The sequence below is a fragment of the Coenobita brevimanus genome, chromosome 6 (assembly GCF_032717465.1).
Source record: "Coenobita brevimanus isolate Jiangsu-jjx chromosome 6, ASM3271746v2, whole genome shotgun sequence".
NCBI classification, from domain to species: Eukaryota; Metazoa; Arthropoda; class Malacostraca; order Decapoda; family Coenobitidae; genus Coenobita; species Coenobita brevimanus.
Genome location: NC_136959.1, coordinates 66730806 through 66753258, shown reverse-complemented (window position 1 = coordinate 66753258; position 22453 = coordinate 66730806). Strand labels below are relative to the sequence as shown.

The window sequence follows — 22453 nt, the reverse complement described above, 5'->3', positions numbered from 1 at the left end:
GGAACGCGAACGAAACAGCTGGCAGTCAGCTGGCAGCAAGCGTTGTGGTAGGTTAAAGTTAGTGTTCAAGATGGCTTCAAATGGCAATGGTTGTGTTAAAGATGCAAACCTCATCAGAATTGGCTCCAGAGAAAGCGAGGTAAGACTATACATATATATATAGCTGACAATATTTACTTAATACATATTGCTTGGTTACACTGGGATTAAAATATCTGTTGAGCAACCTTCCCGGTTTATTCCTACTTTTTTTTTTTTTTTTTTAAATCGCGATCCACCTGAGGCTGTCAGGGTTTCCCAGATGGACAGTGCTTCTAGAAACTCAGGGGGGTATTTGGGAAACATTAGTGCCATTTTATAATCATAAACGTGAATGAAGTTAACTGAGATTTTCTAACCTTTGGATAAAATATGTATTTATATATACCGTAATTGCTTTTTTGTTTACAGTCGTGAAAAATAAAGGAATGAGCCTCCCACACTCCAAGGCCCCTTTCCTCCCACCAATCTAAACCATCCTGCCTACCTCCCTTCTACACTACTCACAACCTAGTCCCTCCACACTTCCCTACCTCTCATCACTCTTATCATATCCCTTCCCTCCCCACTCTCCTCCTTTCCATCACGCCACACCTCCATCCCTTCCCCCACCACTCCAAACCTCTCTCCCATTACAAACCTTCTTCCCTCCCACTATTCCAATCCTTCCTCCCTCACACCACTCCAAGCCTTCCTCTCTTATCACTCCAAGCCTCCCTCTCTCCTGCCCCTCACCCCTCCAAGCCTCCTTCCCTCTCATCATTCCAAGCCTCTCTTCCCATATAGCTACCAGTATAGGCTATGCCACACATCTTAAAACAAGAAACAAACTGTAAACTGTACATCTAGAACAACAGTAGGAATAGTAACGTCAATAACAACAAATTGTGCATACACACATACAACCGGTAAATACCGTACGTACAGTACTCATGCAGCTGGGGTCATCAACTATCATCAGTACTATTATTGTACTGCTGCTGGCGTTGTAATCTATGCTACCTCCTCCTCCTCCTCCTCTGACCATCACCACCACCACTACTACAATGACAACTACTGCTGTATTAGCAGCAGTAGTTATTGTTTATTAATAGTAGTTGTAGTTATACATACACCAAATAAAAATACAGTATTGGCAGCAAACAATCTTATCTCAGAGCAACTCCACAATTATCTTGAAAAAATTGATCTGTTAAAGTTGTACCGGTAGTCAGCATGATTTGACGTTTTTTGGAATGAGTGAGAGGAAGGGAGGGAGGGGTGAATGTGTGTGTGTGTGTGTGTGTGTGTGTGTGTGTGTGTGTGTGTGTGTGTGTGAGAGAGAGAGAGAGAGAGAATATTGCACTATTGGTGAAAGGACTGCAGGAAGGAGGTGCTTGTGGATTTGCTTGCTTTCAGCCATGTGTTGTTATGTAAGGTAGCTACTGTATATTTTCTGGTGTGTGTGTGTGTAATTCACTGGGTTGGTCAGGATCACTTGATGGTCGTGATCGTCAAGTTTTACCCCCCTGGAAGGGAGCTGAGAGCTCATATAGTCTGATCTAAGGGCAAGGCTGTAACCTTCACACACACATACACACACACACACACTCACACACACACACACACACACACACACGTTCCTTTGCTCAAGGGGGACAGTAACCACCCACTTCGTCAGTACTTTTCGCAACCAGAGTGAGGCGCGAACTCCCGCCTACCAGATTGCAAGCGAGAACGCTACCACTGAGCCAGCGAGCAGTGTGTGTGTGTGTGTGTGTGTGTGTGTGTGTGTGTGTTTTAGAGAGAGAGAAAAAAAATATTGCACTATTGGTGAAAGGACTGCAGGAAGGTGCTTGTGGATTTGCTTGCTTTCAGCCATGTGTTGTTATGTAAGGTACAGTACGGTAGCTAATGTATATTTTCTGGTGTGTGTGTGTGAGAGAGAGAGAGAGAAATATTGCACTCTTGGTGAAAGGACTGCAGGAAGGAGGTGCTTGTGGATTTGCTTGTTTTCAACCATGTGTTATGTAGCTTCCTGGTACTGTATATTTTCTGGTGTGTGTGTGTGTGTGTGTGTGTGTGTGTGTGTGTGTGTGTGTGTGTGTGTGGCTTTGTATCTCTGGATACTGGATGAAAAACCTGCCACAGGCTCAAGAGCCAACATTACAGAGATGAGCACTGTGGCTAAGCACCTCATGGTGTGTGTGTGTGTGATAGAGAGAGAGAAAGAGTGCCAACTATAATGGGGTCTATAAATACCCACATTGCCTGTAGGCGAAGTGGAGATCCTTTGTTTGGCTCAGTGGTAATGTGTGCATTTGGAGTGCGGGGGCCTGAGTTTGGATCATTGCCAGGACAGTGTGATTAATTTGTTAAGTTTCATATCAGTTATTACATTTGGTTGGCAGTGGTGTGGGATGTGAGGCGAGGCTTGGTTGGCAATTTGATGATGTTCCTTGGTGACCTGACAGCGTCCCTGTCCTTACATCTCGGGGATGTGCTGTTCGGTGTGATCCGCAGCATCCCCAGTGGTGGCCTCCAGTGCTACTTTATCGTGTGTATCGGAAACTCACCAAATTAATCACCAAGGGGAGAAAAGGGGGATGTAATGAGGTTCATAAATGCCTGCATTGCCCATGGGCAAAGTGGGGATCCTCTGTTTGGCTCAGTGGTAATGTGCGTATATTTGGAGTGCGGGGGCCTGAGTTTGAATCCCGGCCTGGACAGTGTGATTAATTTGTTAAGTTTCATTTCAGTTATTACACAACTGCAAAAGAAATATACCAGGTACTGTATTCTCCTAAAACTCAGCCACACTCATACAATATGATAAAACCTCATTGTAACAGACTACGGTAATTGGGGCCCAGATCTTTCTGAAAAAGCGAAAGTTCGATAAAAGCGACATCTGGACTTCCCTCTGCTAACCCAGACTTTTTCCAATATATTAGACATTAGTCCAGATCACACCAATGGTTTTTCACTACCATTGCAGTACTGTACTGTATTATACATTCACAATAATATTCCAATGGTATACTGTATATAATAATACTGTACTGTACACTGATAAACATGTCTTTTATTAATTTTATTGTGGTGAACAAAACTGTAGTGGTCAGGCAGTCCAGACTGCTTCTGGTTTTATCAGACTTTTTCCAATATATAAGAATTTAGTCTGGTCAGCTCCTCGATTCCAAGAAAAGTGAATTCCAGTATGCTGTATTGCAGTCCGTTATATCTAGGTTTTACTGTACTTTCATTTTCCTGCAGTTCATTTTTGTCTCAGTCTTGCAAGATGCAGTAACACATCATTAAGCATTGGTGCCGTTTTTTTTTTTTTTTTTTTTTTTTTTTAGCCAGTACAATGAATCCAGGAATTTAGATGGATTAAATGGGAACCATGGTATTGATGATGATGGTGGTGGTGAAATTAAAGGGTTGTACTATACTGTATTGTAATGTGCTTTTTCTTCTTTATTTTCAACAGTTGGCCTTGAAGCAAACATACATGGTGAGAGATGCACTTCAGAAAGTTCACCCACAGCTCAAGTTTGAAATCAGTAAGTACAGGTACTGGTATTTAATGGTGAATACATATTGCAACAGGCAGTCCTCTGTTAGTCACGAATGTATTCCAGAATATCACAACTTTTTCCATACAAATAAGTTAGGCTGTAGCTAGCTACTATAAAACACGGGAAGTGGCACATCAGATTCATAGGTACCATAGCAATATTCTGTAATCAGATGTCTTAATAGCACAAAAAGAAGAAAGTGATGTATAGTGAGAACATACTAGTGTATACTGTACTGTATATCTGACTCACAGATGAGTAAGAATTGTAGCATTTCGTGGCAGCAAGACACTTCTGTTTCTTCTCAGTGTACAGTACTGGGGGCTGTCAACTACATTTACCTAAGTGTTCATCTTTTAAGCAATACTGAGTTGGCAAGCTGTAAGAAAACAAAATTCTTGAGGGAAAATATACTTGTGCTTTGACAACTGAAGTCTTGATAAATCAGTGTCATTTGTATCCTTTCCACCATTAGGTTCTTTAGGCATTTTGCACTGTTGACTTTTCATGTCTGAAAGCCCTATGCAAAGTTGAATACCCGTATGTTATTGCCTGAATAATATGTAGATTATGGATAATATAGAGGTTGATGGGAACTATTTTTCATCTTTTCTGTCTATGAGGCCTCTTCAGCAATCTCAGTGAAATATTTTGGCAGTGACTAAAGTTAAAAAAAAATAATAATAATAATTGAACTTAATGGTTTAACATTTGGCCCCTGTGAGAGTCTCAGTCTTTGCTGAAAGATTTTAAAATCATTTAAACTAGTATTCATGGCTCAGAATTTTTCTTTCTTTTTTTTTTTTTTTTTTTCTAGTTACAATGAAGACCAAAGGAGACAAGATCCTCAGTGTAGCATTGTCAAAGATTGGAAGCAAGAGTTTGTTTACAAAGGAACTGGAGTTGGCGCTGGAGGAGGGTCAGGTGGATATGGTGGTGCACTCACTGAAGGTCAGTCACATTCCTTCTTCACACTCCCCATCACTTCCTTCCTATTATGATTAGTGTTTTTTATCGTCCTTCCAGCCTTGCTTCTTTGACTTTTTTAATACAGTATATCCTTCCTTCCTTCCCTCCTCCTGTATATACAGTTTCATTTTTTCCTTCCATCTTTTCTCCCATTCGTTGTTTTGATTCATTCCTTTTATTTTTTTTTCCTTCCTTTTTGTGTCTTCCCTTGCATCTTTACATCTCCCTCCTCTCTTCCTTATTCTCCCATTTCTCTTCCCTTTCATTTCTCTCTGTCCTCAGTTTGAAATGTCCTTTTATGATCAGGAAACACAATAACAGAAATAATGCTGGAGACAGAGCCAAGTCTACCCTCTACCTGATATGGTAAGTTTGAGGCATTGTGTTGTTTATTGCTGTTATGATATATGCCTTCTTTCCTTCATCCCTCTTCCCTTCCTTCTTTCCTACCTTCGATCAGTCATTCTTGTCATCCTATTCATTCACATCCATTCTTTTTCATTCCCTCCTTCCTGACATCCTTCCTTCCTTCCTATCCATACTCATCTCTTGTCCCTTCCCATACAAACACAATATTAGGACTGAGCATGAGACAAAATGGAGGTAAGAATCCTTTTGTGTCGGCAATGATTCAAGGTTGTCCTTGAATAGCATTCACTCTCTCTATGCTAGTGACCTCATTCTGCCTCAGAGGGTAGTTATTGTTTACATAAAATTGTTTTATTTTGAAGTTATACATAAACGAATACTTGTATTGTGTTGAAAATTGATCATGACTCACTTTAAGATTATGTTGAAGCCAGTATATAGTGTACTGTATTTGTTTACAACTTTTCAAGTTATATAAGGATAATATTACCCCTAAATATTGTCAGTAATCTTTAATCCCTTCAGTTTGATTATCTCTGTGGCATTGTGTTAATGGTTGCTACTCCCAGACAGTTATGGTACTGTATATTCTAGTTAAGAGAGACCTGTTGTATTGAAGGGTCAGTTTTAAATCTAAGTTGTAGTTTGGTTGAGAGATTAAAGTGTTGCCATTGCTACAGGACCTGCCAACCACCTTGCCAGAGGGTCTGGTGGTTGGGTGTGTGTCAGAGCGTGAGGATCCCCGGGATGCAGTCATCATGCACCCATCACACCCCACGGCCACACTGGCAACGCTTCCCAAAGCTTCTGTTATTGGTTAGTTTTATGTCAGGTATGACGCAGATATTCCTGTGGACAAGCAAGAAATACAGTATGAAACCCATGTAGACCCTCTGTGTGTCACTAGAGGTGGGATAAGGGGGATGGAAACCATCCTCCTTGTTATGTTGTATAGATAGTGCAACTCAATGCAGTACTAATGCTGCAAACAGCCTTATATCCTTGTGGCACATGAAAGTGAGAGCAAGTTCCTAGGCATTATATCTTCTCAGATTTATGTTCTCAGTTACATCCACGATCCACAGACTTGCTCTTAATTTTCCTTACCTTCTGTGAATGTGCTGTTGTGGGTAAGAAAGATTATGTTGGGATTCTTTATGTGCCACCTGCATAAATCATGCACTATTTCAGGAACCAGTTCTGTGCGTCGAGCAGCACAGTTAAAACGAAAGTATCCTGACCTGAGGTTTGAGAGTGTGCGTGGGAACCTCAACACTCGACTGAGGAAGCTGGACACGGCAGATGACTATGCTGCTCTCATCTTGGCTGCTGCTGGGGTCCTTAGGATGGGATGGTCAGATCGTATTTCTCAGGTAAATGGTTAGGACATGCTGTATCTTTCAAATCTCAGAGAAGGACTTTCTTTGTATATGTCACTTTACACATCATGGATTAGGACTTTCATTGTATCTTTCACTTTTTGCTTCATCTGTTAGGACTCACTCTATCATCCACTTTTCAATTCATACCCCAGTTGTATCTTTCACTTTTGATGTTAGTGTTAGGTCTCTTAGTTGTATCTTCCATTCTTGTGTTAGGTCTCTTGGTTGTATTTTCATTTCTTAGGTTAGGATTTTCATTCAGTCTGGCTCTTCTAAGGCAGATAACTATGACTCTCATCTTTCGGATGATACAGTTCTGATTGTGTTATCAGTCTGTGTACACTTGATTGCTTCTACATTTGTGTTGTTATTATTACAGTAAACTTTCAATTATCCGGAGCACAGTAAAACCTCACTGCAGTGGACTTCAATATACCAGAAATCACTTTTTACCTGAGTCAAGGAACCGACCAGGCTAAATTCTTATATATTGGGAAAACTCCGATAGAGCTAGAAGCGGTCCGGACTACTTGACCTCAGTTTGGAGCGGCCATATTGTCTGCACAGTTTGTGTGTTCGTGTGTCGGTTGGTGGCGGGCTGGCAGCATCACTATTGCCCCCCCCCCTCCCATGCTCTGCCTCAGTCTGACCCACATCATTTCCGCGGAAGTCCATGATATACTGCTCAAGGGTGATGTGTGATAAGAGAAATATACTAACTGACCATTTTTAGTTTGTAAGATCGTAAATAATAAGGCATATAAAGTGTACAGCTGTGCGAGGCTTACATGAAGGAGTGTTAGTGCCAGCTTTAACATATGGATATGAAATTATGGTGTGGCATGAAAATGAAAAGTCGAGAGTGAGAGCAGTGGAGATGAGACTGCTGAGGAATGTATGTGGAATACAGAGAGTATATAGGATACAAAATAATGTGATACGTGAGGAAGTCTGTGAACACCAGAATAGAAGAGAGTGTACTGAGATGGTATGGTCATGTGGAGAGAGTGGATAACAATAGTGGTGAAAGAGTTGTATCTGAGTGAATTTGAAGGAGGGAAGAGGTGAGGTAGGCCAAGAAGAAGGTGGAGGGATACTGTGGATGAGTGTGCGAGGAAGAGAGGTTTGGAAGTCAGTGAGGCCAGGGGACTGACAAGAGACCAAGCTGGCTGGATGAATATTGTGAGGAGAAGTGCATGATCAGGGATTTGGCACCCCTCTTTAACATGACAGCATTCAGATTGACTCTACCAGATGGGTACATGTGAAGCTACAGAACGTGGTGAAACTTTTTTGGCCTGTCTGTTGGAGCCAGGATTCCGGGGGCTTGAGTGATGAGAGAATGGAAGTGTGGCCCATCAAACTGGGCAAACTTAGGCTCTCAGGACGTTGCTGCTCCTCACCGTGCCGTAGGGTGGGAAAGGAGGTCCAGATGATGATGATGATGGTCGTCGTCGTCGTCATCATCAATCATCATCATCATCATCATCATCATCCAATCCTACATTGCCCCATAAGGAGCGTAGGAGCCCGGGGCTAGGCAAGTTGGTCCTGACATTTAAGATGAGAGTGACCAGCCTCACTCATCCCTGAGTGGCATTACGTGAGCAGTAAACTCCAACCATCCCTTGGATATAAACCTTCACCAGCTTAATCCAATTGGAGCACTGTAATTACCCACTAAACCACCAGGCGCCAAAATTTGGTCATATGGTTACCACTTAGCGTAGTAAATGGTTTCCTAGTGTACAGGAAACCATTTGGCTTGTCACTCTGTGTAGAGTCACCCACAGGCAGAAGGAAGAGGAAAGATTGAAGGAAAGAAAGATAGAAGAGGATGGAAGGAAAGAAGGATGGAGGAGAGGAAAAGGCAGACACCCGAGAACAGCACTACATCAAGTGAATGGATGGTGAGTGCCCCCACCTATTATTATTATTATTATTAATACCAGTATTATTGTTACGGGTGACTTTGCACTCCCTCTTCTGTCTTTCTTTCCTTCATCCCTTCCTCTTCTTTCTGCCTGTGGGTGACTCCGCACTGAGTGACAAGCCAAATGGTTTCCTGTGCACCAGGAAAGCATTTACTATGCTGGGTGGTAACCATATAACCAAATTATAGCACCTGATGGTTTAGAGGGTAATTAAGGTGCTCCAGTCAGATTGAGCTGGTGAAAGTTTATATCCAAGGGGTGGTTGGGGTTTATTGCTCAAGTAATGCCACTCAGGGATGAGTGAGGCTCGTCACTCTCATCTTACTGTAAATGTCAGGACCAACTTGCCTAGCCCCGGGCTCCTATGCTCCTCATGGGGCAACGTAGGATGGGATGATGGATGGATGAATTATTATTATTATTATTAAACCAAACCCAAACCTCAGTGTATTTCTCCTAATCTTTTCAACCACATCCACATCTACCCCACAACGTTCCTTCACTTCTTCATTCGTCAACCTGTCCTCCACGTTACTCCACATGCTCCTCTCAAGAGAGAATGGAGAATGAAAGACTGACTAAGAGGGTGTATGTAGGTGAGGTGGAGGGAGGGAGAGGGAGGGGTAGACCGAGGATGAGGTGGAGGGATGGAGTTGAGAGGTACAGTATATGAGGGGGGGGGTGAGTTGGGGGGAGGGGAGTCAAATGGTGGGTGACAGAGTGACTTGGAGGCGTTTTGTCTGCGGCCACCCTTTGCGGGATTAGGGCATCGGGCTATAGATAGATAGATTATTATTATTAGGTGAGGACACTCACCATCCACTCACATGATGTAGGGCTTCTCTCAGGTGCCAGTCCTTTCCTCTCTTCCATCTTTCCATCCTTCTTCCTCTGTCTTTCCTTCATTCTTTCCTCCTCCTCCTGTCTGCAGGTGACTACACTGAGTGACAAGCTAAATGGTTCCCTGTACACCAGGAAACTATTTACCACACTGCCAAATTATGGCACTTGGTAGTTTATTGGGCAATTAAGGCACTTCAATCGGATTGTGCCAGTGCAGGTTTATATCCAAGGGATGGTTGGGGTTTATTGCTCATGTAATGCTACTGAGGGATGAGTGAGGCTGGTCACTCTCATCTTAAATGACAGGATCAACTTGTCTAGCCCTGGGCTTCTATGCTCCTCATGGGGCAACACTGCATCAGAGGATGAATGATTTAAATTATTTATTTATTTATTTATTTTTTTGTACTTGTTGAAAAAGTGGGCAATTGGGCTAAGACAATAAAAATGAAGTTGAATGTTATGGAAAGTGGCTTGACATGGGTAATATAATATACTGTACAGTATGTCCTTATTTCAAGTTGACTCATTATAAAGTTGTTGATGAATTAACACCTATTCTTCACTTAAAAGATGCACATAATCTCTTTATAAAGTTTTTAAAGTCAGAAATGTATGTTTTTGTGCCTTTAACCTCAATTATGAATCAGAAGCTTGTCGCATTTACAATTCTTTCACTTAATCCTATGTCTTTTTTCACCATATTCTTGCTGTCTTCTGGCAGTTTCATTCAGCATAAAGCAAGCTTTTCAAACTGGAGAGGTTACATGCTGCCTTAATAAGCTTAGCCTACAAGAGGCCTTTCCTAAGTTGAATAAAACCACCTGGTATCAGCAAGAAGTAAAAAAAAAAAATAATAATAATAATAAATAAATAATAACCCAGATTCGAGTGGCTGAAGTTTCATTTTCATTGAACAAATCATTGACGTATAAATAAGGTCCACCTGCAAAAGGATGATAATCTGGGCCAAGTTAAGATGAAAGAGCTACAGTGCCAGTAATTCTTGTTGTCAGGTGTTTGATGACAGTGGCTGTACGTATGTGGTGGGTTTGGGTGTGCTGGTGGTGGAGTGCCATTGTTGGCGAACTTATAACTATGACAATACAGTATCTGTAATTATTGTCAGTACCTTGATGATGACGACTGCATGCATGCAGTGGGTCAGGGTGCACTGGGGGTGGAGTGTCGAGAGGATGACACTTCGATCCTGGATCTGCTGGCAGGAATAGCACACCACACCACCACCTTGGCCACCATTGCCGAACGGGCCTTCATGCGCACACTGGAGGGAGGCTGTTCAGCACCAGTTGCTGTGCATACCAAGGTAATCATTATAGCATTTATTTACTTCTTAGGCCCATCAGTCTGATGACATATATTTAATTTATTCGTACATCTTCCAGATGATTCAGTTCAGTGTAGCAAAGATCTTAGACACTAAACAGGTTATTGAAGGCTGTAACCCCTTAAGCTGGGAGAGTCTTTCAGGCTGGATGAAATCATCTGCAGGTAACAAGAATAAGTTTAAACTAGCTGTGTCATACGAGTGAAGGAATTAAAATGCAATTCGTCCTCAGTGTAACACTTGCCCTGCAAGAACATTGTACTTACTCACCTCATGCACTTCACTATGACAATACAGTATTTATCATCATCATCATCCTAAGGCTAATTCCTATAACAAAAGATTTCTGAGTGTCCAGCTGAAGGGACTAGATTTTTGCAGTCCATTGAGTCCACTTCCAGATGACCTAGAGGCCATAACATCATCATCAGAAAGTTGATCTTTAAAGAATAAGTACCATATAACAGTATCTCATTACAGGCACTGTACACTTCAAAGCATGGATTAGCACCTCTACAGACAAAATTGTATTTTTTAACATGCTAAAGTACTGTAAGTTATTCATATACTTTTGGCTCATGGTTGAAGGGATCTGCATCAAGAACCACACTTTCTTGGAGGAGAGTTATAAATACAGGACATTGCATCTTTAGCCTATCACCATCATTCAAGCTATCACATTTTTTTTTTTTTTTTTTTTTTCCATCCCACAGCCTATACCATTCACACACAGCTTCTCCTTGTCACTTCGTGACACTTGTGGGATAAGGCCAGTATCTCATTTATCATGTTAAAGGGGGATGGAACACCAACACTGCACACCTTATGCTTATGTACTTCATTGATTTATTTGTGTTAGTTACCTGTAATCAAATCCAGCTCTGTTAGGAGTGTAGGAGCTGAAGACTTGGCTACAGTAATTAGTCCAGACATTTAAGGTGAAAGTAACCAGCTGCTTGCTCCTTAACAGCATTACATGAGCAATAACTCCAGCCACTCCTTGAATTTACACCCATATGGGCCACATCCTATTATTATGAAATTTGTTACAGGTGACAGGTGATATCTTGGATTTAAAAGGTGGTGTTTGGAGTCTGGACGGATCAGAGGAGCAGGTGGATTCTTCATCAGTAACACTGAAGGAGTCGGATACATCTCAAGAGAATGAGGAACATCAAGCAAAGAAAGCCAAGTCCATTATTACACACTGTGGCGTTGTGGCACTGCGTGGATGGGAGAGACGCATGGAACAGGCACACACATTGGGCTCGTCGTTGGCTAATACACTGTTGGGTCGAGGAGCAGAGAGTATTTTAAGGGCTGCTAAGGCTCAGAATGATGCTCATCTCCCTCCCAATAATCCAAACTTGCCACCTTCTACGAATTTAATGAACAGTGCAGCACAGAGTGTGAGCAGTTCTTAACAGTGGTTTTATTTAGAAATTAAATTACTAATACTTTGAATTATACAGGATCTAATCATGTATACTCATTAAAAATGAATATATTACAAATTTGTACTGTAATAAACTCTGACAGTTTTTCTATAAAAAATTTAAATACATTTTATGTGAATACAGTAATTGGTTGATTGGTATTTTGTTTGTAGTTGTTGTAGTACAGGTGTACAGTATGCACAGTGATGGTAGAGATTTGAGATACAAAACTGATATCATTTATTACAGAAGTGATGATGGACATGACCAACTTTAACAAAACCTTTATTCAGAAATGACTTTTTTTTCACTAGTTTCACTGTTGGTTGAAGTTAAGGGTAGCATATCATTATTATGCTAACCCAGTTCCCTACACTGGCATTTGGTAATGAGATCAAGAACAAGATTCCTGTCTCACTGGAGAGATGAATTGGAATAGAAAGGAAGCCCCAAGTACAATTTTTCTCCCTAATGTACGAGTGTATGGCTCCTCCCTCTTATAATTACAGTACCTCCAGCTAAACAGCATCCTTCATGAACTCCCACCAGACATTCATCCCACAGAAATTGCCCTACCCAGTGAGATATGAATACACCAAGCCAGAGTACAATATGGCCATCTCCCTTCCCTGCAAAAGTACTGTATCAACACAAAATAGAATACATAAACAGTCCATTATGCTCTTACTGTGATGGAGCACATCACACCAAAACACATGTACCCACCTCATGCATTTCACTTTCACAACACAGACAGTACTCAATATAGCTCATCCAAATCCCTCTGAGTGCATGGTTGAATTAGCCAGTTTTCTGCAGGACAGTGGGTCCATATCCAAATGAGCTGGCAACAGCAAGAGTCATGGGGAGTATGCGAGTGCTAGTCTTTTTCACAAAGTTCCTGCGTTAGACAAATAAATTATGCAGGGGACTTAAATTTTTTCTAGTATAGTACACTGGTATATTTCATCAAGCAAATCTACAAAAAAGTCATTGCTGTTGCAGAATAATCATCTGTACCTCATCCACTCATTTGATGTAGTGCTGCTCTCGGTTGCCTGCCGTTTCCTCTCCTCCTTCTTTGTTTTGTTTCCGTCTTTCCTCTTCTGCCTTTCTTTCCTTCATTGTTTCTTCTTCCATCTGTTTATGGGTGACTCTACACTGAGTGACAAGCCAAATGGTTTCCCCTAATCCAGGAAACCATTTACTACACTGAGTGGTAACCATTTAACCTAATTATGGCACCTGGTGGCTTAATGGGTTATTAAGGTGCTCCAATCAGATTGAGCCTGTGCAGGTGTATGCCCAGGGGGTGGTTGGGGTTTATTGCTCACATAATGCCACTCAGGGATGGGTGAGGCTGGTCACCATCCATCCATCCATCATCAAATCCTAAGTCGCCCCATGAGGAGTGTAGGAGCCTGGGGTTTGGCAAGTTGGTCCTAACATTTAAGATGAAAGAGACCAGCTTCACTCATCCCTGAGTGGCATTATGTGAGCAATAAACCCCAACCACCCCTTGTGTATATAGATGCACAGGCTCATTCAGATTAGAATGCCTTAATTACTCACTAAACCACCGGGAGCCATAATTTAGTTATATGGTTACCACCCAGTGTGGTAAATGGTTTCCTGGTGTACAGGAAACCATTTGGCTTGTAAGTCGGTGTAGAGTCACCTGTAGACAGAAGGAAGAGGACAGAGTGAAGGAAAGGACGACAGAAGAGGAAGGAAGGAAAGAAGGATGGAAGAAAGAGTGAGGCTGGTCACTCTCATCTTAAATGTCCGGACCAACTTGCCTAGCCCTGGGTTCTACACTCCTAATGAGGCAACGCTGGATTAGATGATGGATGGACGGATGTCATCACTTAAACTATTCAGTCTAGTGATGTCTGATTTTAGCTTTTTTTTTTTTCCTCAGATGATTTCATGCAACCTACGAAGAGTCTCTAGTTGTTGTTGTTGCTAAGTAAACCCTGGTCTGTTTGACAGGGCAGAGGTTTCTTTGTGTCAAAAACTCTGTGCTGAGTCAAGTCATATGGATGTTGCACAGATAAACTAAAAATATAAATGTACTGAACAACAGTGAAGGGGTTAACCATTGCCTGTCTTCATGAACTTCTTCATGTTTTACATAGTGTCACCTGTTTTTTAATCTGGTGATGTTCTTTTTACACTTTTGCTCTTGTTGTTTCCAAATGAGTTTTGTTTCAACCTATGAAAGCCATCTCATATTCTGTGAGGTTCATAAAGAATTTTAAAAAGGCTGTCCTAAATAGCATAAAATCATCAGGATATGGCAGAGACTTTAATGAAAAAGACATCCCAGGATCCAGTGAGTTAAAAGTATATATTGCAAGAGTTCATGGTTTCATTTGGTGAAACAGCCAAATACTTTAATATGGCAAATTGAAATGAGGAATAACTACATTTCCAAACCATGTCCTGTACATAAAAGACTGTGAGAGTGGTGATGCCAGTGTTTGTTGGCTGTACAGATTTGAACAGTGACTTGCTTGTAGTGTCTCATGAGAGGAATGTAACATTAGAGTTCTATGGTTATATACTATGAGGTGTGTTGTTGGCATGGTTGATAGAGGTCTTGAATCTGGAGAGTGTATGCATTAACCGACCATGACTTGAGTCCAGGAGGTGGCTGGAAGTCCGTGTGCACACACACACACACACACACACACACACACACACACACACACACACACACACACACACACACACACACACACACACACACACACACACACACACACACACACACACACACACACACACACACACACACACACACACACACACACACACACACACACACACACACACACACACACACACACACACACACACACACACACACACACACACACACACACACACACACACACACACACACACACACACACACACACACACACACACACACACACACACACACACACACACACACACACACACACACACACACACACACACACACACACACACACACACACACACACACACACACACACACACACACACACACACACACACACACACACACACACACACACACACACACACACACACACACACACACACACACACACACACACACACACACACACACACACACACACACACACACACACACACACACACACACACACACACACACACACACACACACACACACACACACACACACACACACACACACACACACACACACACACACACACACACACACACATGTATGTCTCTGGGTGGTCAGCATTGTGAGAGGAGCCATAAATAGAGCACTTATTGAGAAAAAGAGCTATTTAGACCTTGCTGTATGTTATTGTGTATGACTGAATGACACTCTGTATTTAATGATCTTTGGGAAATTACCCAAGAGCATGGTGTTCAGCCTTAATGTCAGTGGTCTGGTACCAATTAGTTCGTTGTATCAAGGGTGTACTGTATTTTATCAGGAGAGGTTGTTCAGTACCTTATGCAGTTGCGGGAAATATTAATTTGTATTTTTCTAATTCTGTAATACAGTATTGTATTTAATTGTCATAGCAACTTTTGAAGATATTTTTGTACATAATTTTAGAGCAACAGTTATGTTAAGAAAAGTTATTGTTGTTGTTCTTATCACAGTCCTTTTGATAGTATGTGTTTGGTACAGATGTGATGTTTGCAATAGCATTACCTAGTTGTTTATAAAGGTTACATTTGGATGGTTTGTACAAGTAATTGTTATACAGATTTTTTTTAAAGTTAATTAAAGTTGTTTATATATGTGTGTGTGTGATATATATATATATATATATATATATATATATATATATATATATATATATATATATATATATATATATATATATATATATATATATATATATGATATATATATACCATTATTTTTAGATGGTGTCTCAGTTTAATTTGATAAAATTATGCAACTGCATTTAGTACAAAATTTTTGTCCATTTTAAGTGTTGTAGGTATCAAGACAGTATATCAGAATAGCAAATATATTTGATTAAGAATATTTGTTATTTTAGAATAATAATCACTGAGATATTTTATTGCAGTTAAAATTATTTTAAAAAGTAAAATGCAATGTTAATACTTTTTTTTTTTTTTTTTTTATCTGGGCAAAGGCTTAAGGGCCCCTCCCGAGGCCCAGCAATCCTTCAACACACCTCCACGTGTCACCACTTTAGCGCTAACACCCAGCGTCCTTATTGAATACATGCTAGGGCTGTCTCATACAGGACTGGTGTACTGATATTAGTGGGGGTATTTTTATGACATGTTGGTGGGTCTTCTGGTAGATCAGTAAAGTCTGCTTTTATGAAATTCAAATCCTTAAACTGTTCCCTGTCCCAGCCAGGATTCAAGCCTGGGTCCATTAGGACTGGTTTGACGACAGTTTACTGTACAGCATCTTTTTAAATATTTCTCTTAATTCATGTTTTATTGTAGTTTTGATAATTAGTTGGTTTAAAAATAGTATACAGTACTAGTGTATACTATGTAAGTATCACATTAGTGTTCCCTAGAAGTTAAGAATGTATTTTCTGTGGTGGAAGTGGAAGCAATATATAATCTAGAAATATTAGACCTCTCAGTATAAGCAATCTTTCCTGAGTTGAATTAAATCATCTGAAGGTTTAATGGAGATTGCTTCTAACCCATTCAGTATGAGAACTATTCCTAAGTTGACTACATTAATCTAGAGGTTTCAAGAATAAACTATAAAAAGGGCATCACCATAATGAAAGGGCGTTGTCTCAAAAATATACAGAATATAGATTTGTAATACATAACAGGATAATCATGCGCAGTTATTATTAAGAAGGAAGGAAGAGGGGAAAATAGTAACATTCTTTCCATGTATGTGACAGATAAATGACCCATCTAATGAATTACCCGATGCATTCTAGTCATAATTTTAACAGGCATTCCTCACTGTAAGTCAGGGATGTGTTCTAAAATGTAATTAACTTTTCCATAACACCTGGTTCTGTAAACTAAGGAAACTGGCAGATCAGTTTTATTGGTTGTAGAATGGAAATTTAATACCGGTAGGTAGTTTTTCAGCAATACCCACTGTGGACTTAAAGAGAATATCAAAGAGATAATTTATATCAAGGACTTATTGCTCTCATAGTTTCTTAATAGCTCTGCACATCAAACTGGAACATTGTACAGAGTAACCTGTTGAGCATAGGAATGTCTTTTTAATTTTATTCTTTCCATCCCCAAATGATTTTTATATTGAAGTTGTTGTTGTTGTTTGCCCCTAGATTATATAATAGATTGCCATTGTCCATGAGACAACTCTCTTCTGTTGAATCCTTTAAGAGACAGCTGAAAGCCTTTCTTTTTTCAAAATGCTATGACCTGGAGACAGGTACTGTGACGAATGATTATAGGGTATAATTATTGCCACTTTCGTATATATATATATATATTATCACTGGTGTAGCTTATATATGAGAGATGTCATAATTCTTGTTATTGTAAAAATAATGCATATGTATGTCAAGTGCTAGTGAATTCCCGAAGGAAGAACTGCTGCTTTTGAGAAACAAAAGACCAGATTATTATTATTATTATTATTATTATTACTACTACTACTCCCCTTTAGCATGAGAGGCCTTTCCTAAGTTAAGTGGAACTGTCTGGTTGAATATACTAAAAAAGGATGTCACACTGATTTATTCCCAAGAGAGTGTTCTGTGTCTTTCACTTCCACCACTGCCTTTGATACATTCCCTAGTTACTGTTTTTGGTCTGGAAAGTCATGTATGTTTTGCTGTTGTTCACTGATGCACAAAACCTAGTATCTGTTGATGTATTAGAAAATATGCTACATTTTATATGATGGTTGTGTTCATTATCATCATTATTGGTTTATATTGAAGAAAACAGTTCCATATCAGTCATACTCACTTCATGTGCAATGGTCTGAATCCTAGAGGTGAATGGAGTTTTCTTTTATTGTGCAGATTGCTTCCAAGGGCATAGGTCAACCTTCTGCCTTTACATATGGTATACTGGAGTATGGTAGGCTGGCCTTGGGTCCTCTTATGCATCCCAAATGAACTAATATGGGATTGGCTGTTACTTTTATATCTTTTTTTCTTTTCACTTAGTCCATCTTTTGTTAATAATAAGGGATGGGGTAATGATCATTATTTGTATATATTATTAACTTCATGTAGTACCTAGGAATGAAGTCTGGTCATCTACCCATAAAGTACTGGACTAAGTGACTTAGCCTAGGACCTCTACATCTTGAAACTAATGAGATCAGAAACTAGTGGGATGTTACCTGCCTGTTATAAGTGCAGTTATACGGTGTGCCAAGGAGGTTGGTCAGGATGACAAATGATGTATTGCGATGCTGCCTTGATATGATATGTGGCCTTTGTGTGCTTAAACTCTTCACAAAAATTGTTACTTTTTATTATTACCTTTGTTGTCATTTTTGCCACCTTCAGACAATTTTATATTATAGTGAAGGAAGGATGTCTGGTTTCTAGAGGCTTAAAACCAAACCCTACTAACCTCGTAACTATGAGAGCTCTACCCTAACTTCAATAAAATTGTTTGGGGGTAGCAGGGATTGAAAAATATAAAAATGTCATTGTAGTGAAGTGTTTACACCTGTTTCTGTGATTGTTGTGTAGATGACAGACCAGGGTTCATTCACTCTACCAACCTTAAGTGCAAGCTGAATAAAATCAAAATCATTGGGAGGTAGCATGAACAAATGCAAACTGGACATCATTGTAATGACAAGATTAAAGCCAGGTTGATAGAGTGGAACCATCTTGGCCTCTTACCTAAAATGCTCCATGAGCCAAGATTCATAAACATTTCGTACAATCAACTCTCTGTCTTAAGTATGATATGTTTAAGCAAGAAGAACAAGAGACAAGGGAAGATTCAGCCCTATCCATTCCCTGTCCTTCCATCCATCCATTCATCATCCAGTCCTGTGTTGCCCCATGAGAAGCGTAATAGCCCGTGGCTAGGGAAGTTGGTCTTGACATTTAAGATGACAGTGACCAGCCTCACTCATCCCTGAGTGGCATTACGTGGTCAGTAAACCCCAACCACCCCTTGGATATAAACCTGCACCAGCTCAATCTGATTGGAGCACCGTAATTACTCACTAAACCACCAGGCACCATAATTTGGTTATATGGTTACCATCCAGTGTAGTAAATGGTTTCCTGATGTACAGGAAACCATTTGGCTGGTCACTTATTGTAGAGTCACCTGCAGGCAAAAAGATGAGGAAAGAATGAAGGAAAGAAAGATGGAAGAGGGAGTGTAAAGCCACCTATAAGCTGAAGGAAGAGGAAAGAATGAAGGAAAGAAAGACAAGAGGAAGGAAGGAAGAGAGGAAAGGGCAGACATCCAAAGCAGCACTACATCGAGCTGTCCTTCCCATATGAACAAATAATCATTACAATGGGGAATCGCTCCTAAGTTTGTGGATCTTGACTCTGGGGGGTGTAACCAAGATGTATGATATGTCTGAGCATTGGTTTCTGTTCATCTAATCCTACCCATGGCTGAAGGGAAATCACAGCTAGGGTTTCACACAAAAGAAATACCTGTTGTTCATTGTTAAGGTAGTAGTTTAAAGCTTTGCTAAACTGCTTAAGGAACACTTTACTAGGAGTGTTACTTGTATAGTTTACAAAAGCTCCTCCAAACTGCCATTAACTGGTTTAATTTAAGTTTGAAACCCTTGCTGTGACTCCCTTTTAGCATGGGGCAGGGGTAGAGAGTAGGCAGACACTATGGCTTATGAGAATACTGATGTGATAGAAATAGGAAAGACAGTATGCTGTACTGTACTGTAAGATCCTTAGAAGAAACAATAAAGTTAAGATGGTGTACTCTTTATGAGAACAAATGCAATATTTTATTAAAGTAACTTTGAGTAAATCTTGGCTGCTGTAATTTCTACCTTGCATGAGAAAGTAGATAAGCAATGTCTTTGTAGGAGAGCCATGAGAGTACTTTTTTTTTTTAGCACGTCAGTTGGCAACTGAAGCTAGGAAGGATCTCTGTTAGTGAAGGAGTTATGGAAGGCTGTTTCTAACCTCTCCTGTTCAGACATCCCTCAGATGAATAAAATTGTCTTCAGACATAAAGAACAAACTAAAAAGTAAATTGCACTGAAGGGTTTATAAGGACATTTAAGCTGATTTTTTTTTTGCTTGCTAGTGAAAATACTTAAAACAGTTTAGCTACAAACCAGCACACTAAGATGTGGTGGAGGTTATGATATATGGAATTAAGGTATCAGAATGAAGCACTAATACTTGGGATTATATTCATACTCTCACCTATGCTTCAGTTGTATATAAGATTCCTTGTATACATTTGCATTCACCCATATAGCTACCAGACACATCAGAACAAAAGTGAATATACTGTAAGTGACGATATATGAAAACAAAATGATCTGCAATAGCAGTTAACTTATGAAATTCATTTATCCAACAAATTAGTCAGGATCTCTCTTAAATATGATCCCAGTAGACGTCAGAGACATACAGGGTGGATCAAAAGCCAGAGCATAACCATTTGAAGGGCAGTATTTTTCTCAGTTGAACAAAATACTGTAGTCTCTCTTTAGCCTGAATAAAATTCCTAGTTGCACTGACAAAAGTAAAATGATTTACAATGATGTTTAAGCAGCTGCCAGGCAGGATTTCTCTTAACTGCAAAATTGCCTGGTGTTGACCTAAATATATCTTGCTGTGTCCAGAGCAGCAAAAGGGTTGAGTGTATGCCAACAAAGCTGTTTTGCCAGGCCCAACAGTTTTGTTAATCAAATTCCTCAGCCTAAGGTCATCTCTTTATTCCATTCTGGCACTCTGTACACATTTTTATGTTCAGTGTGAGAGAGATGTCTGGTAGCAAAGGAGTTATGGATGGCTGTAACTTTGTCTTCCAGTTTAAAGAGTCTTTCATAAGCAGAATAAAGTTGTCTAAAACTAGCAGAAACAATTATGCAGTCATCCTTGGTCTGAAGGGTTAAACTTTGAAAATGCAATAAATCTCTTCTTTGTCATGAAATCTGCGTACATGTTTTTGTCAAAATGTAGGCTACAGGAACAATGAAATTTTAATTTTATACTGCCAACACCAATGCTGGGCAGTGAGCAGCGAACTGTTCAGCACGATATGAGATCAAACACTTTTCTCTCCTTGCTCTTCTACCTTCATCCCCCCCCTCCCAATCTGCCCTCACCCTAACCTATCATTTTTTCCCACATCCTCGTCTCTCCGTATTCTTTTCCTCCCCCCAACTGCTCCTTCCTCCTCTCCTTCCGAACCCCTCCCTCATCCTCTTACTCTCCCCTCCTGTCCCTTCATCCTCTCCATCCGTCAACCGCTCCCTCCTCTGCAACTCTTTCCCCCTCCTCTCCTCTCCCAACCCCTCCCTCATCCTCTCATCCTTCCCTCCTCTGCCCTCATACTCTCACCCTCCTCTCCCTCCATACTCTTACCCTCCCTCCCCTCATACTCTCACCCTCCCTTCCCTTCCTCTCCCCTCATACTCTCACCCTCCCCTCCCTTCCTCTTCTCTCATACTCTCACCCTCCCCTCCCTTCCTCTCCTCTCATACTCTCACCCTCCCCTATCTTCCTCTCCCCTCATACTCTCACCCTCCCTTCCCTTCCTCTCCCCTCATACTCTCACCCTCCCCTCCCTTCCTCTTCTCTCATACTCTCACCCTCCCCTCCCTTCCTCTCCTCTCATACTCTCACCCTCCCCTACCTTCCTCTCCCCTCATACTCTCACCCTCCCCTCCCTTCCTCTTCCCTCATACTCTCACCCTCCCCTCTCCCCTCATACTCTCCCCCTCCCCTCATACTCTCACCCTTCCCTTCCCTCCTCTCCCCTCATGCCCTCACCCCTCCCTTCACTTCTCCCCTCATTCAACCCCCATCCCTTCTTACTTCCTTCACTGTGTCCTTCCCCTCCATCTTCCCCTCATCCTACACCTGTTATGGGAGGGGGGGACTGAATTTCGGTTGTCATTATTCTTGAGACACAGCTGCTTGGAAAATATTACAAGAGTTTATACGTTAATAAAAGTGTTAAAAAGTAGTGGAAGCAACCCAGGAAACAATTATTAATAGCTCGACAAGTAAATAAAAATATAAATAGATAAAAGACTACCTTCCCCTTCAGTTTATTCTGTTAAAAAGGGAGGGGGGGCAGGTCCTCTCCCCCCCTTGTTAACGCCTCCACTCCTTCTCTCTTCCTCTCCTCTCATCCCTTCTGTTGATCTTCCCCTATTTCGGTCCCCTCTTCCCCTCCTTTCTATAAACCTTCCTCTCTTCCCCTCCCTTCTATTGAACTACCCCTCTTTCCTTGTCCTCTCTTCCCCTCCCTTCTATTGACCTTCCCCTCTTTCTCCCCCCTCTCCTCCCCTTCCTTCATCCTACTTCCTCCTCTCACCCTACCCACACAGCCGTTCAGTTACTATCATCTAATAGCATACTGTATAGTGGCTGTAGTACCCAAGTTGTGTCATGTGTAT

The 22453-nt window shown here is 40.8% G+C and overlaps 1 protein-coding gene across 1 annotated transcript; it reads left to right on the top strand.

Moving 5' to 3' along the window:
- Nucleotides 1-70: 70 nt before the first annotated feature.
- Hmbs (porphobilinogen deaminase-like protein l(3)02640) lies at nt 71-11868 on the top strand. The gene is made up of 7 exons (XM_080273911.1): nt 71-139; nt 3512-3584; nt 4417-4550; nt 5618-5753; nt 6129-6310; nt 10226-10423; nt 11497-11868. The coding sequence occupies exons 1-7, from the start codon at nt 71-73 to the stop codon at nt 11866-11868; spliced, it is 1164 nt and encodes a 387-aa protein (XP_080130037.1).
- Nucleotides 11869-22453: the final 10585 nt, after the last annotated feature.

Coding starts and splice junctions, on each gene's coding strand:
- Hmbs (XM_080273911.1), top strand. CDS start 71: ATGGCTTCAAATGGCAATGGTTGTGTTAAAGATGCAAACCTCATCAGA. Junction 4,551..5,617: donor TGGTGGTGCACTCACTGAAG/GTCAGTCACATT, acceptor CCATTGCTACAG/GACCTGCCAACCACCTTGCC. Junction 10,424..11,496: donor CAGTTGCTGTGCATACCAAG/GTAATCATTATA, acceptor AATTTGTTACAG/GTGACAGGTGATATCTTGGA.